The sequence below is a fragment of the Ursus maritimus genome, unplaced genomic scaffold (genome assembly GCF_017311325.1).
Source record: "Ursus maritimus isolate PB19 unplaced genomic scaffold, ASM1731132v1 scaffold_6, whole genome shotgun sequence".
Lineage (NCBI taxonomy): Eukaryota > Metazoa > Chordata > Mammalia > Carnivora > Ursidae > Ursus > Ursus maritimus.
The window spans coordinates 82,041,927-82,054,293 of NW_024426774.1; the positions used below are offsets into that span (position 1 = coordinate 82,041,927).

Below are 12,367 nucleotides of genomic sequence, written 5' to 3' on the forward strand. Positions count from 1 at the left end.
GGACACCTTGCAGTTAAGATTCTCCTGGGTGCTCTCTCCACACCCGCTCATCCATCCCTACCCAGCTGTTTGAAAGAAAGCATCCTCATTGCCCCCTTCAGTGTGATGGGCTTATTTATTTATCCATCTAGGTGGATTCCTTACTTTTGTATCATTTAAGAGATACATCTAGAACAACTTTTTTAAAAAATTATATTCAGCATTTTATTTGCCCTCATTGAAGATTTACTCGGGTTATCTAATCTGACATACTACTATTTGGTCATTTATTTCAAATCAGACATTCTTCACCTTTTTTGTATGTCTAGGAATCTCTCTGAAGCATAATGCTTTTTAATATATGAAATATATAGGATTACAAATGAAACCAATTATACTGAAAAAGTCACCAACATAGTAAAAGACACATTTGTGATATAGTAATAAATGTGCTATAAGTAACAAGATCTGGTGACAGGTAGACAATTACAGTAATTTCCAAGTAGTGAAAGTATTTCGAGATATTCATAAAAAGTATATTGTGATTTGTATGCATGACAAAATCCCAGGCATATCTGATTTGTATGTATGACAAAATCCCAGGTAAGAGCTAAGACTATTGCGGTTTGTTGCCTGTATTTATAATTAAAGAAAAGTCTAAATTTGAGTTAGGGGGTAGTAAAAACAAATAACATAAGATTTTCCCCCATTCAAGTTCATGAAACTCTTTATTAAAAGGGATTTCCAGTCCAATTCCTGTAGCATATCCAGAGTGAAAGTTCCCAATTGTTTTTATGTTAAAGGTGAAAACACATGATGAGTCCTACGAGGTCTGGGCCCTGCCTCTTCCTTTAGCTTCCTCTTGTCCTCACTCCCTCTTGCTCTGTGATTCAGCCACTTCAGCCATTCAATCCCTTCAGCATGCCATCTACTCTCTCCTTCTGGAAGTTTCTCTCTCCTTCTTCTGCCTGGTTAATTCCCAGACTTCCTTCAGTGTTCAGTGTTGTCATTCCCCCTCCCCAGTTCTTCCAGGCCAGCTTCCCCGCACAGGCTCTGATACAGTGCTGTGATGCAGCACTTCCCTAGAGAAAATCATCACCTGGACCATTATCTGACAAACCTCTTTCTCTCCTGGATTGTAAACTCCAGGACAGACAGCATGACCATCTCTTCACCACTGAATCCCCAGAACCTAGCACAGAGCCCATCAGAGTAAGTGCTCTTCAGTATGGGTTGGATGGAGCCTGACTGCTTTTGGGAAGGGAAACGTTGATCTAGTCTCATTTTTGAGGAAAATGGCCAGAAGAGTTGGATGACAGACACTTCCTAAGATACAAGGTGAGTTAGGAACAGTACAGGAACTATAAGCCAGTATTGGGGATCCTTCCCATACCAGATGATCTCTCTCCTTCCTCCCCAGGACAAGTACCACATACCTTAGCTTGTTTTTTTCCCCACCCCTATGGCAGTGTCCACCTCCTCCCTCCAAAGTGTGCCTCAATGGGCCTAGAATTTTCTGAACCTGTACTCAGACTGGAAACCATCAACTTCTCCTCACCTCACCACTGCACTGACAGCCTTCTGACCAGAAGCTCACGTGACCAAGGGTGAGCACTTGAGGCCAGGCTGGGTGGGAAGCTTTCCCAAGCTTGATCAGAGGCCCTTGGCCAAGTGCCTTCCACGTCATCCCATCTAATTCTCTGAGTGTCCCTTTTTAAATCAAGAAATACTGTTTTTTTTTATGGATCAGAATTACTCTCTAGAACTTTATAAACCAACTACTTTCCTATAAAGCTTCAACAAAGGGCAAAAAATGTCATTGTAACAAGATGAAAAGAATGGACATGGAAGGACAGCATGTGCCTAGACATTGCTCTCCCCCTCTTCCTCTACCGCATCCTTTTAAAGACTGAGTAGACAGCATCTGCGGGAACATGACTAGGAATCCATGCTGGGGATGGGATGCCTGGAGTACCAGACTGCTCGTTTTCAAACATCTGAAGGGCTGTTCAGAGAAAAAAGTCTTTGTCTTGTTCTTGGAGAGCCCCGAGGGCAGAACCAGAACTCAATTTTAGCTCAAACTTCCAAACATAGAATGGGTTGCTTCACAAAGTTAAGTGTTTCCAGCAGGGTGAGTGAACATTTTGTGAAGACTGTTGAAAATTCTGCATTTGAAGATCAAAGTTTCTTCAAGTTTGAGATCATGGGATACCCAGTGGTGATTCTTGTACAACAGCGACTCACTTCTCCATCCCCGCTGAGCCCTTGTGAAGAGATCTAGGACCTGATTCCTCTGACTAAACTTTTTTCTCTCATAAAACTAAGAGTGTATATACATAAGGATCATAGGCAAGACTAGATAATGGTAGAAACGTTAGAGCCAAAAGAAATACATCCCATTCAGGCTACGGACCACTAAATAAATGTTCAAGGAAGTCTTGTCACTACTTTTCTGGTAGTTTGGGACCTGCCCTGCTTCTGCATCATATTGTAGCAACCAGAGGAAAAAAGGGAAATATATTCAGGAAATCTGGATTTATAACAGCTGTGTCTTTTCCTTGAAAGTTCATTTCTTTTCTTGCAAATAAATACCTAGTCCACCTAACATAAAACAGCCCGGGGAGAGGGCAGAGAAAAACACCCAGAGGTGCCACTGCTGTGACCAACAGCATTAAACAGAGGCCGAGAAGCAGTGGAAGAGGCAGCTCTAGTAGTTCTGAACAAAATGTGTGGAGTAGACTCTTATAACGGATGTGTGGGTGCGTTGGATGTAATTCATGGCTAGTTTTCTGTTGTTGTTTTTAATTGAGCTCTGTCATCCTATTTTCTGATTTCCAGTTCCTTTTCCCTTTTTGCTGAGAAATGGATTTTGTGAAAATAAACCAGGAAATGGTGAAATAGAACATGGTAAATAAGCATCCAGTATCAAAGAAGCCCAAATGCTGATAGGAACGCTGACGGAGGGTCCTTATTGCGCTGACAACAGATGAATTTCACCTCCTGCCATTTGATCTGTGAAACTAGGAATGACGATTTTGATTAATTGTCCATCCATGACCTTTCCAGCTGGCCAGCTGACTCAGACAGGGTTCTGTTGTGGGAAGAATAAACACAATTATCATCATTTCCTCTTCACATCTGTGTATCACGGCAACCCCACGGTCACATTTAAAGTAGGAAAATCAGGTGTTATCACCTTCACCTACGTCTTTTTTGTGTATCTTCAACAAGTTTTATTTCATTAATACTTGGTTAATGAAATTCCATTTTTAGCTCCTGATTCTTATTTAATCCTTCACAATGCCTACTAAATTTTCCTTGATTTTAAAGTGATCTTTCAAATTCAAGTTTTGTCAGGAAGACAACACACAGCATCAAGCACAACCATGATATAACTGGAATACTTCACATGATTGGATTTCAGCATCGTGTGATCATGGGATTCCCCCCCCTTCCGTTTATGGCGGAATATATTGATCAGGGTTTTCAAATACAGTATCAGCCTTGTATCCCTGAATAAATTCCACTGGTCATGGTACATAGTTCTTTTTATGCTGTTGTTGAATTCAATTTACTAACTTCTTATTTAAAATTTTTGCACCTAAAAATTAAGTAAAATAAAAAATTTGCACCTATATTTATGAGGGATATTGTTCTGTAGTTCTTTTACTGTACTCATTGCCTGGTTCTGATGTCAGAGTAATACTGCTTTATCAAATAAATTGGGAAGTGTTCTTCCTCTTTTAGTTTCTGGAAGAGATTGTGTAGAAGTGATGTGAATTCTTCTTTAAATATTTGGTAGAATTCTCCATTGAACCCTTCTGGGTCTGGAGGTTTTTCAGGAGGCCTGCAATACCTACTATTCACTTATATTCTCTTGATGTCTCCAAATTGGTGTCATTGGCCACTTACGTTTAATGTAATTATCATGTTAAGGCTTGAATCTCCCTTTTTGCATTTTGTTTTCTGCTTGTTGTGTTTTTGTTTCCTTTCCCCACCTTCCTATGGGTCACTCTGCCCCCCTTTTATTTTTACAATTCTATTGGCTCATTGGGGTATGTCTCTGTATAGGTCTCTCAGTGGTCACTCTAGATATTACATTATATATACATGTGACTTCTCAAAATCTTCTGAGGTCAACTTTTACGAGTTTGAGTGTAACATGGAAACTTTTTACCCTCCAGTATTTATATACAGTTGCCTTATTTCCTTTAAATTAATTGAAAACCACAAGAGTGTTTTAATTTTTGCTTCGACCATCCAACATAATTTTAAAAACTTAAGAGAAAGAAAACCTATTACATTTACCCATATTTTTGCTCTTTCCATGTTCTTTCTTCCTTCTTGATATCCCAAGGTTCCATCTTTTATCGTTTATCGTTTCCCTTTTGTTTAAATAATTTTACTTTAGTCATGCTTTTAGGATGGGACTGCTGTGAAAACTTCTCATACTTTTCCTTCATCTGAGAGGAAGGAAGGCTTTCCCCTCCATTTCTGAAGGATATTTTCACTGGATATAGAATTCTGGATTGACAGTTCTTTTCTTCCAGCACCTGCAAAATGTGCCACTTATTTGTGGACTCCGTGGTTTCTGATGAGAAACTCATGGCCATCCTAATTGTTTTGCCCCAAGAGGCAATGTGTCATTTCCCTTTGACTGTCTTTGAAACTGTTTTCCTTTGGCTTTAGTTTTCAGTTTTACTATTATGCATCTTGGCATGGATTTCTTTGGGGTTATCTTATCGGGGGTTCACTTTGCATTTTGAATCTGTTGGTTTATGTTGCTTTGACAACTTTAGGAAATTGTCCATTCTTTTTCTTGGAATTTTTTTTTTTTCAGTTCCACCTCCCCCTCTCGAGCTCTCCTGGGACTCCAATGACTTGACTTTTTTCATTATAGTCCCACACATCTTTTTTTCAGTCTACTTGTTCAGACAGGGTAATTTCTACTGTTTCATCTTCAAGTTCATGGAGTCTGCCCTTTGCCCTTTCCACTCTGCTGTTGAATTCACCCACAGAGCTTTTTTTTTTTTTTTCACATCTAAAAATTCCATTTAATTCTTTATACCTTCTCTTTGCTGAGATCTTCTATTTTTCATGCTTCAAGCACATTTATGATTGCTCACTGAAGTATTTTTTATGATTTCTGCTTCAAAATATTTGTCAGGTGGGGATGAGAAAGGTATAGTATCAGTAATACAGTCAATGGTATTGAAGTAGTGTCTACTGAATGGTGACCGACGGTAGCCACACTTGTGAACATACTGTAATGTATAGAATTGCCAAATCACTATGCTATACACCTCAAACTATGCAACACGGCGTTTTAACTACAATCCAATACAAAAAATTAAAAAGAAAGTATTTGTTAGATGATTCTAACATCTGTCATCTTAATTCATTTGAGATCTTCTTGGTTCTTGGTGTGATGTGATTTTTCACATCTTGGTGATGTGAAACCTGGTTGAACATTCTAAGATAAAACTCTGGGCCTTCTCTGACACCACTCCTGTGAATGAGGAGCACTGCTCTTTATCGCCTGGTGGGGGTAGAAGTCCAGGCTCCTCAATGATGATAATCAGGCTGGAAGGGGAGGGCACACCCCATTACTGGGGTTGCTTTGGAACTACTGATCAAAGTGCTGAAAGCCCTGACTCTCCACTAGGGTTCCTCTGACACCACCCCAGTGGGAAGTGAAAGGGGTGTGTCAATACTGCTAGTGGGGGTGGAAGTCCAGGACCCCCACACGGTTTGACATAATGGAGACGGGGTCATTACCACCCACCAGAGATGCAAGTCCCAGATCCAGCTGTCTAGTTCCTAGCTCCTGCTAGGTCTTCCCTGATACAATTGGGGTGCGGGGTGGGGAGGGGGTTGAAGCATCTTGTAAAGCCAGGCAAGGGGAACTTCAGGCCCCACTTGGCCTTTCCTGGCAGGAATGGGGGGGTCAGTTGCAATTTTTTCACATGGTATTTGGCTTCTGTATCAGAGCCTAACTCTGACCTGGGGAAAGGGAAATCATGCCAGCCCTCCTAGACATTATCCCACCTAAAAGGAGGAAAAAAAACCCAAGATTTTTGATAGTGAAATCCCTACTTTTCCTTCCCATAGCACAGCTGTAGATAAAAATGACCCTTGTTCCCCAAATGTGCCTAGGGTACAAAGAGGACACAGTCAAGAATTTTTAATACAGAGAAAACAGGTGGGTTAATCTTGGTAATGAGAACAAAGCCCTATTGGAGTCTTTGAAGCAGTGTGCACCCCCACCTCCAGATACTGTAGTAAACGGTTCTCAGGGCAATGCAATTTTTCAATTCCCTATCAAATGTAATAATCAAACACAGAGAAAGTCTAGGTGATACACACAAATCACCTTCCTATGCAAATTGAAACGCTAAAACTCACACCTCCTTTGCCCCAGGAAATCACTGAGGAGTTCCCAGATTTCCCACAGTCTCTTATGTGGCCAAATTAAAACTCACTTTCATGGCCAGACCAGCATTTCACTCAATACAACTTCGAGACTGAGAACCAAGTCAAGCTCCCAGTTCAACTCGGAACTATTAGAGTGGCAGCCCAGCCAGTGCCATGCCATGACCGAAGACTCCACCAGGGTTCAAAAGTAGCCAGGCTGCTGCAAGAGTCTACTTGGGGCCAGTGGGCCAGGCTCAGTACTGAAGAGCACATAGGCGAAATCCAGCATGTTCTGACTCTGTAATGTGTACCTTGCTTGAGCTCACTCACTGTCATTGAAGGAAGAGCAGTTGTACCCCAGCAGTGAAACCCAGGTCAGGAGCCAATCCTGAAATGCAGGGACACCATCATCTAACCACCCACCTGCCCTTCCCAGGCTCCCTCACTACCACTTTCCTCTCTCCCTGGGACAGTCACATGCTCACTCCAAAGCTTACATTATTTCCCTGGATGCATTACCCTTTTCCTTCAGGGGAATTAGACATGATCCCTCTTCCCCTTCTTCCTTGTTCCCTGAAAACTTTTATGAAAATCACGGGGATGAAAGTCAAAAGAATTCCAGAATTCTAGACACGAGCAAATAAAAAGGTAAGAGAATTCTCAACCCCAGGGCTTTTTTGGGTACCTCCAAACTGCTCTGCCCAGCTTAGTTCTACAAAAGTTCCCTCCAGGTCTCTGCTCATTCTGCGGTGTCTGAGGTCACCATTAGCAGCTCCCAAACTTCTCAGCTCTGTTCACCTCTGCCCAGTAAATGGTGTGTCGCACAGTTTGGGCCAAAATAATAATTAAAATAAGAAACCTTTGCCAGGGGCGCCTGGGTGGCACAGTGGTTAAGCGTCTGCCTTCGGCTCAGGGCGTGATCCCAGCGATCTGGGATCGAGCCCCACATCAGGCTCTTCTGCTGGGAGCCTGCTTCTTCCTCTCCCACTCCCCCTGCTTGTGTTCCCTCTCTCGCTGGCTGTCTCTATCTCTGTCAAATAAATAAAATCTTTAAAAAAAAAAAAAAAAAAAGAAACCTTTGCCAATCCTCTCTTTCTTTTTCACACAATGTCTGATCTAGCAACAATTGAGTTCCAGAATCTTCTGGGGAATTTAGCATGACAAATAAAACAAAACCACAGCTTCCTTGGCCTGGCCTCAGTGATTCTGATAGGTAAAACATGTCCAATTAAAAAAAAAAATCCCCAAGTGATTGTGAAGGGCAGGCAAGTCTGGCTTACCCTGGTTAGTTATGGAAACACGCATTCTGCTCAAATGCTCGAGCTCTCATGGTGCCAGGTCAGGTTCTGTTGCTGTCGTGCAGAGCCAGCTGGCTTGGAAAATGTAGTTGCTTTAACTCCCTGCATTGTTCTCCCATTTATTACAAAAGGAACACAAAACTCCTAACACTGGAGCTTGAAAAATTCTTAATGAAAGCAAAAGCTCTCAAAGTTTTCACTCAGTGTGCCTAGTTTACAGATTTTACAACAAATGGCACTTCTTTTTCTCCATCTGGTCTGTGCTGTCAGAGAAGGACACACAGTGATTCAAACCCTGGGTGAGACGGGAAAAGTCTCTCCACACAGCAGTTAATATCACATGCAGATTCAGCCCCAGGAGCGAGCAATGTTTTTAATATTCACTCATCAAGTTACATATACAAACCTGGATGTTTTCGGATTTTTCCTTTAAATTCTACAGTATTTTTCTTAGCAATCCAACAATGCACTGTGCAAAGCAGAGAGCCAACCTTTAAAACTGCAAGTGTGTTTCAATATTTTATTAAAATAGCATATTTAACCACTGTTAACCAAGAATACGTTAACTTTGTCCCCCCCCCCACACCCCAAATACGCAGCACAACACAGTAGTGATTTCAAATATCCTTGATCGTGATAGCCAACAGAAGTATTTCAAAGTCAAGTTTGCAACTAAAAACTAGACCTTGGAAAAATTCTGAATTAAAAAGAAACATAAAGCTCTCAAACAGAATTCTTTTATCTGCCTGAAGAATAAATGCCGGTGTGTCACCCACCTGACAATACTGCTAAATTTGCTTTTTTTTTTTTTCTGTCCTTTATGCATAGTATAATGTCTCATTTATAAGTACCCACTTTTATAAATAAAATTGGCATTTTTCACCCCATTTAATGTTCCTTTTCAGCTTCACAAAGAAACCAGTAAATAAAACTGTCAACGACAGTCACGACATATGCTCTCATAGCAAGATAAAAAACGTGAAAATACGCAAAGATGCATCTACGCTATTTTACATAAAAAGACAGATTTTAAAAAGTGCAAGGCAAAATTTGCAGTTTTCTGAGGGGAGGTTTTAGGCACATCCATTTCTTTAAAGCAAGCTTCAGAATGAAATTCCAGTTTGTTCTTCATGACACCTGTTTTAAGTCTTTCTTTAAAAAAAAAGAAAAAAGAAAAAAAAAATACATCCCATCAGTGTGAAACGGAGTCTCCTGTCCCAAGAAGTGAGGTTTTCAGTTATGGCGTGTCCGTCCTTTTTTTATTCTTGCGGGCTTTGGTTTGGGGATGTATTGATTATTTGCCTGGTACTCGAGTTCTTTACGGAAGTAGTGGATGGCTTTGTTTAGACCTTCTTCCAGTGGGACCTGTTTAAAAGAGAAGGTGAGAAGGGGAGACAAGGTCACTGTTGAAAGAAACAGCAGACATGCCCGGGGCCTCGAAGGAAGGAAGTGCTGATGAGCGGTCTGCCCTCTGCAGGGGCACTCACGGCACTGCGGGTGGGTCACATGGCATCACGGCTGGCCAGGAGGAGGTCCTTCCAAAGCTGCTTTCAGAACACACTGGGCAATTTAACAAATCACACCCCTGACGGACATAAGAGGAGCTCTAATCCCCAAAGACCCTGAACCATCTCTTGCTGGTTTGGGGTCTATCCGGTTTGAATCAAACACAAAGAGCACCTGAGAATAAAGCCCTGGTGTGTGTGCCTTTCTTTCGGAAGTGTGTGATGGAGGGAGGGGGCCTTGGGAAGCACCCATGTGTGACCCACACCCCTCACTCTCCTATGGGACATTGACTCCCAGTGACCTAACAGGCTGAGTCTGAGAAGAACCCATGACGACACCACGGAAGCAATCTTAATTTAGAGCCCCTCACTGCAGCCAACAGGAAATCCAAGTGGCTGGCCATGAGAAGAACAAGGGGAGAAGTCAGAAGGTCAGTAGTGCCAAAGGGCACCCAGAAACTGTTGGGGGAGAAGGGTATGCCTGTACCTTGACTGTGGTAATGCTTTCACGGGTATAGAAATACATCAAACTTATCACGTTGTACGTTTTAAATATAGGCAGTGTGCTGTATGCAAATTGTACCACAACAGCACTGTCAAAAAGAAGGATCAAGAAGGGTATACGACTAAATGCTTCTTTGGAGAAGATCCCTCAAAAGTCACTAATGAGCTGAAATTAGTAGGAAGAGAAACTAGTGGTAGATGATTCATCTTCTAAACGTGTTAGAGTGTTATACAACTAAACTCCGGAAAAATAAAAGTACCGACACGCCTCACACAATATAAAAGCAATAGTTACCACATGGCAAGTGTGCATTTAGCTTTTTAAAAAACATTTTGTTTAAACATAGGCTCTACTCACAAAAGGACCAATGGCAAAGGCATTCTAAAAATGAAGACGTGCACTTGCTGTTTTGTGCGGTGGGAATTCTGACGTAATAAATTTTGTCTGGGCATGACCCTATTTTTAGTGCACTCAACAAATCCCTGCGGCCTTCAGATCACTCAGACCTGTAGATCCCAGTGATAAAATAAGATGGGACTGGAACTCTCAAGTCCCTTTAAGGCCCAACACTGTAGATTCTACTCACTCAGCTCTCTGGATGGCAGCAGAAGAGGCTACGCCAAAACATGACTGTGAGAGCTCAGGACGCATCACTCCCAAATCTGCCACTTTGCTATATGGACCATGCTGGGCTCAGGCACTTGAACAAGTACAGGGCGAGGCTGTCTCTGAACTTCTCCGACCAGCCCAAACACAGGTCCTCCAATGGCAACTCAGCTGTCCTGAGCCCCCTCCTGGAGGTGTCATCCACCAGGGAGCACTGACTCTCACCGCAGGAGAGGGCCCGAGACACAGGCACCAGGGAAACTGTCACCGGCCTCCTATCTTCCCTCTGTTCTTCTAAGGGCCCGGTCACAGCTCTTAAAAATCGTTTACTGTCCTCTAAGAGGCTCAGGAGTCCCTCTTCTTTCCCTATTAAGATGGTATTTAGGCCTAAATTCTAAAGCCGCCTCTTGAGTTACTTTTTTTTCCCTGGGGCTCTCCCACGTCTACCTGCGGGCCGCCCACGAATCCACCTACACACCTTCCCACAGGCCACAAGGAGTCTGTCTAGGAACAGAAAGCCATGGAGGGTCACTGCTCCTGGCCTTCAAACTCTCACACTCCCAACCTGGTGTTCCACCTTCCTGGGAACTGGGGTGGTTCTGCTCACCCTGGTTCATGCGGCAAGCTCGCCCAACCCTGCACATCCAAGGACATCCTGAGCCGAGTGGAGACAGGCAGGTCAGCCAGGACAACCCAGGCCCAGAGTGCACGTGGCCATTGCCCTGGATGCTTCTTTCATGGAGTAAGCCATGTGTGTGTGCAAGTTTACAAAAGCAGACTCCACGGTGGGCTCCCATTTCCCCCATCACAGAATGAGACACATGAAAGGAGAAGTCATCTAACAGCCTGGAGAAACCCCTAAGTCCGGTCCGCCCAAGCACGCCAGTGCCTTCGAGGACCCACCGTGGGCCACTGTCGATGGGGCAGCATGGGGCTATGTACTCACCACGGGCTCCCACGCCAGCATCATCTTCGCTTTTCTGATATCCGGTTTTCTTTTCTGTGGGTCATCCTGGGCTTCGGAGAGAAACTGAATCTCACTTCCACTACCTGAATTAAGAAAAAAGAAAGGTAAGAGAATCACAAACCACTCTGGGTGGGACTTCTACTGTACCTCTTCATGCAGTGAATAAGGCTGCAGTTGACGGAACACCTTTCTCACGGAGTCACTGACTCACGTGGGGGACTGCACTCTGGCCCCACAAGAACTGGGTAAGAGGCAGTCACTCTGCCTCTACAGGCCTGAGTCACCCCAAGGAAAAGGGCAGGGCTCCCAGGCAGACCACCCACCATCAGCTAACAGAGCAGGCATGCCCACAGAGCCAGACTCCAAAGTAAAAGTGGCAAATGTGGTGTGCGGTCATCTGTGATGCCGACGGCCCCAGTGAGCCACACCTGAGGCATTCACGCACTGCAGGAGCCCCTGGCCTGGACGTGGGCTGCCTTTCAACTTGTTTAACCAAGCAGTTCTGGGCTGATGCCTTATGGAAGACCTAACCATATATGTACCTGCAGGGGTGAGCCCTGAGTCAAGACATAAGACGTGCAGCTACCCTGCTGCAGAGACCACGTGCAGAAGGACAGAAAGCCTAGCTTGTCCAGCACCCTAGCGGGGCCCAGACCTCACTGGCCAGCAGAATGAAGCCACGTGAGGGACCACTGGCAAAGACCTGCAGAGGAAACCCCCAGCGGAGGCCAGCCCTGAGCACAGAATGGCAGACAAATACAACAGTTCCTCTGCAGTTTGGGGTGGTGTGCTACTCAACCTTTCGTAGAACTAGAATGATTGCAATGCCCGAGGATCTTGTCAAAATGCAGATTCTGATCCAGAACACATGGGTGGGGTGTGCGAGTCTACCTTTCTAACAAGCATCTAGGTGACGCTGAAGATGCTGGCCCCAGGGCCACACTAGGGGTAGAGGATTTGGATGGCCTAGATCCCGGAAAAACTGTTAGATGAGAACATCCCTTCCTTACCTCAGTAGAGACAGGCAGACCCAGAGTGGGAAAGCTGGGGAAGCGGATCTCGGGGAGGCTGCTGGGGCCATGAGATCCTGCAA

General features: G+C 43.9%; 1 protein-coding gene across 2 annotated transcripts in view; it reads right to left on the reverse strand.

The window, feature by feature from the left end:
• Positions 1 to 8,050: 8,050 nt before the first annotated feature.
• The window catches only part of UXS1 (UDP-glucuronate decarboxylase 1), a 99,089-nt gene continuing 94,772 nt past the window's right edge, over positions 8,051 to 12,367 (reverse strand). For both annotated transcript variants that reach the window (XM_040623668.1, XM_040623667.1), the window contains exons 14-15: positions 11,254 to 11,357; positions 8,051 to 9,056 (exon numbers count right to left, since the gene is read on the reverse strand). In XM_040623668.1, the coding sequence (XP_040479602.1) occupies positions 8,925 to 9,056; positions 11,254 to 11,357 (236 nt within the window). In that variant the 3' untranslated portion in view covers positions 8,051 to 8,924. The remainder of the gene's footprint in view (positions 9,057 to 11,253; positions 11,358 to 12,367) is intronic.